Raw genomic sequence first — 4231 nt, 5'->3', positions numbered from 1 at the left:
GAGCTGAGCATAAATTTCCCCCCGGGCTCAGACTGTAGGACGGTTGATGCAAACCATTGCTACTGTATTTGGTTGTAGGCTATAGACTTGGAATTTTTTTTTTTTTCGATGTCCGAAGACTTAAAAAAATATCATTCTAAATTTTTTTGAAATTTTTTTTTTGGGTGGGTGCGTTTCTTTTTGGAAAAAAAAAATTCCCTCCGATTTTTTTTTTATTTTATTTTTTTTTTACAAAGGCGTATTAAACCGAGCATAGGTAACGTTACATTTTTAATAAAGTATTTTTTTTTTCGTAAAGAAATAAATCTACATGAATTAATAAATTAAGGCTCACAAATATATATATATATATTTATATATAACCGTACAATATTTTCCCAAAAAAAAAAATGTTCCTGCTATAGTCAAGAGCACCAAATTCACTGCACATACTAAATCGACCATAACTTTGTTCACGACAGGTGTGGGAAAATTTAGCATTATTTTCTTACCTCGGTGATGGAAAAAATTCACAAAATATAAATTATATTATATATTTACCAAAAAATTTCAATGATGTCCATTAAATATTTATACAATATATTTTTTTCAGATTTTTTTTTAAATATCCCCCAAAAAAATTATTCGTAAATGTATATACGGTTTTTCTTGTTCCCTGTAACTAGTTTGCCATTTATTTTATTTGTCTTTTCTTTTTTTTAATCTGACATTAAAAAATAAAAAAATTTAGAATTTTTTTTATATACCAAGGGAAGAGGAGGCGGGATCACTTCAACAAATAACAATGAAATCAGTTATAAAATATATCAGTGAGTTGAAATACTGCAAAAAATTTGTAACAAAATGTATCTCCAACAGCAAATACTGTCCAGGTGCTACCTAGAGACGACAAAAAAATTGCAAAAAATTTTCTATTGTAAAATGTATCCTTAGAAAAAAAAAAAATCCCTTGTTCCATTGTGATTTTTTTTAAAATAGGTTCATTTGGACCGTGATATTGATGAGGACAAGACGGACCTTACAGGTCGGTTTCCCTGTTTGTATCCAGACACAAAGCGTACAAGGACTTCCGAAGGTCCACGTTACTCTTGGCTTTGAGGTTAGTCTTTTCTAAGGTACCAGTCCCGTTGTTGATACCCTCAACATTTTCCATATGTACTATGGACTTGTTGAGTGAAGATTTGCTAGGACTCCTCTTTAGATCTCCAGCACAGCTACCCTGAGCACTACTAGGTTCCTCCTTCAAGATGACCTGCTCCTCGTGGTCCGTTTCTCTATGGTAGAAGTAATTGAAATTGGAGACAATGACGGGGACAGGTAAAGCAATGGTGAGCACTCCAGCAATGGCACACAAGGAACCCACAATTTTACCCCCAACAGTGACTGGCCTCATGTCTCCATAGCCCACCGTGGTCATAGTAACCACCGCCCACCAGAAAGCATCAGGAATACTAGAGAAATGAGACTCTGGGTCATCAGCTTCTGCAAAGTAGACCGCACTGGAAAACAATATAACTCCAATGAAGAGGAAAAATATTAGCAAACCCAGTTCTCTCATACTGGCCTTCAAAGTCTGTCCCAAGATCTGCAGTCCTTTAGAGTGCCTAGACAACTTGAATATTCTGAAGACCCTTACCAAGCGGATGACCCTCAAGATGGCCAACGACATGGCTTGCTGTCCATTGTTAGTCTGTTGCTCGGCCAGCTCTGTCCCAAGGGTTATAAAGTAAGGGATGATGGCCACAATATCAATAATGTTCATGATGTTCTTGGAGAAGTCAGATTTGCTGGGGCAAGCAAAGAACCTGACAAGTAACTCAAAGGTGAACCATATGACACAGGTAGTCTCTATGATGAAGAAGGGATCTGTCAGGCCACTGGGGGGAGTAGGCTGTTGGGTGTCGTTCAGCACCTTGGACAGTGTCGGGGGCAGCTCATTCTCATCCCTGAACTCTGGTAGGGTCTCCAGGCAGAAGGTGATGATAGAGATGAGGATGACAAGCACACTGACTATGGCAATACCTCTGGCAGAACTAGAACTCTCAGGATACTCAAAAATAAGCCATACCTGGCGCTGGAACTCATTCCTTGGAAGAGGCTTCTCCTCGTCTTTAAGGAAGCCCTCATCTTCTCTGAACCTCTCCATGGCTTCCTCACCCAACTCATAGAAGCGAATTTCATCGGCAAAAACATCAATGGAAACGTTGACTGGACGCCTGATCTTTCCACCGGATTGGTAGAAGTAGAGGATCCCATCAAAACTGGGTCTGTTGCGATCAAAAAAGTATTCATTCCTCAGAGGGTCAAAGAACCTCATCCTCTTCTCAGGATCCCCCAACAAAGTGTCCGGAAACTGGTTGAGTGTGGACAGTTGGGTCTCAAACCTCAAGCCTGCGATGTTGATGATGACCCTTTGGTTATTTTCGTGGTCCATGATACCCAAGTCAAAGTGGTGGTCCTCCTCCTCCTCAGGCAAGTTGTGGGGGTGGTGGTGGTGGTGGGCATGAGGTTCCTCTTCCTCATCTAACTTGATCACCGTGTCTAGATCGCAATCCTTGATGTTACTGCCAGGATAGCTCATGATCATGTCGTTGCTTTGCAAGCGTTCGCCCACACCTCCTCCTCCACATCCACCTCCACCACCACCACCACCACCACCTCCTCCTCCTGCTTGCCCAGTCCCTGGTGGCTGATATTGCTGCTGTTGCTTCTGAGGATGATGATGGTGATGTTGTTGTGGTCTTTGCTGGCAGCTTTCCCCTCCGACTTCGTCTCTCCCTTGACTGTAGTCGTTCAGCCAAGATGGTGCCCTGGGGATTTGGAGCAGATCCCTCCTGCTTGCTGTGCTGCCTGGCATGGTGGTGGTGGTTGTAGCTCCATCTTCTGCTGCTACAGCTGGGGCTCCACCGTTCTCCCAACTCACCAAAGCAATCTCCATTCTTCATACATGAAATATTCATCAGCCCCAATCATTCTGCAGGATGTCACAGAAGATCCTCCTCTCCCCTCCCTGAGATACAGACACACAGGGCTGGGGTGGTAGGGGGGGTGTGATGGGAATTAGAGCTGGATGATCTCCAAAAAAAATGGAATATACTAGTGAATATATAGGCAAGAGAGCGGAGGCAGAGCAGACCTCTGTGCACACAAATAACACCAGGAGAGGGAACCCAGATGAGAGACCAATCATTAATCCTGACGTCAAAGATGCCGCTTTCCTCCATCCATAGTTACCAGCAGATGCCTGGCTTTCCACACTGCAATCTGTTCCTGTCTCTCTCCCTCTCTCTATCCTCCTAGCTGTGTATTAATCTAACCTAAGGGAGGGGGCACAACACAGGAGACACCCCATGGAAGTGATTGGCAGCTCTTGGGCACCTCGGTGCAACAGGCTGCTGCTGACAGGTACCAGGATCCACAGATCTATATATACCTCCTATGTGCTGCTGCTGCTGCCTCCATGGGGGGATGTTATTTTAGGCTGACTCTGTGTCACAGCCTGAGACTAGTTAATGCTGCCTTTTCTGTAAAAATAAAGGGGGGAGGGGGGGAGGAGAAGGGGAATTGTATTTCACAGTGTTTGTACTGCAATGCAAAGTATTCGCATGGAGGAGGCGCAGGCGGAGGAGAGGCGGGGGTGCAGGGGGGGAAAGGGTTAACAAGTGCCATGGCCGCAGAAAGTGAAGGGTCCTAGATGGGGAAGAGTTTAGGATTATTGCACTTGCTATGTTACATTGTAACTGTTGTAGTCGTACGATAGTCTGCTGTGAGGCATTGGATGGACTTGTTTGTTTGCTATGTTTAATAATATTGTATCGTATTATATATCTATTAGTCACCAAATCATCTGGAGATTACTGTCAGCGAGGAGTCAGAGGAGTGCGGAGACATCCAGGGGTGTAGTAGCAATAGTTATTATTATTATTATTATTATTATTATTATGAGCGATCAGATGATTATTAGTTATATTACTATGGTGACTAGAATCATTAATATTATTAATCATTGTAGTGATAGATTATTTTTATTGGACTGATACACTAATACTATTATCATCATTGTTATTATTACTAGACCAATCTATTAGCTGTTGCCATAGTAGTAGAATCATTGAGACGGATTATTATTATTATTATTATTATTATTATTATTATTATTATTATTATTTTAATAATGTAGTATTAGTAGTATCATTATTCTTACTGTTATAAAAGTGGTGATTTATTATTA

At 41.7% G+C, this 4231-nt stretch overlaps 1 protein-coding gene across 1 annotated transcript; it reads right to left on the bottom strand.

The window, feature by feature from the left end:
• Positions 1 to 765: 765 nt before the first annotated feature.
• On the bottom strand, positions 766 to 3282 carry LOC142203950 (potassium voltage-gated channel subfamily A member 1-like). The gene has a single exon (XM_075275071.1). It carries the CDS (start codon positions 2936 to 2938, stop codon positions 1019 to 1021), a length of 1920 nt encoding a protein of 639 aa, XP_075131172.1. The 5' UTR covers positions 2939 to 3282; the 3' UTR covers positions 766 to 1018.
• Positions 3283 to 4231: the final 949 nt, after the last annotated feature.

Source organism: Leptodactylus fuscus, chromosome 5 (assembly GCF_031893055.1).
Source record: "Leptodactylus fuscus isolate aLepFus1 chromosome 5, aLepFus1.hap2, whole genome shotgun sequence".
Lineage (NCBI taxonomy): Eukaryota > Metazoa > Chordata > Amphibia > Anura > Leptodactylidae > Leptodactylus > Leptodactylus fuscus.
Note: the sequence above shows the minus strand (reverse complement) of the source record. Positions and strands in the feature narration are given on the sequence as shown.

Excerpts from the sequence above, each read along its gene's own strand:
- LOC142203950 (XM_075275071.1), bottom strand. The coding sequence starts at position 2,938 with ATGGAGATTGCTTTGGTGAGTTGGGAGAACGGTGGAGCCCCAGCTGTA.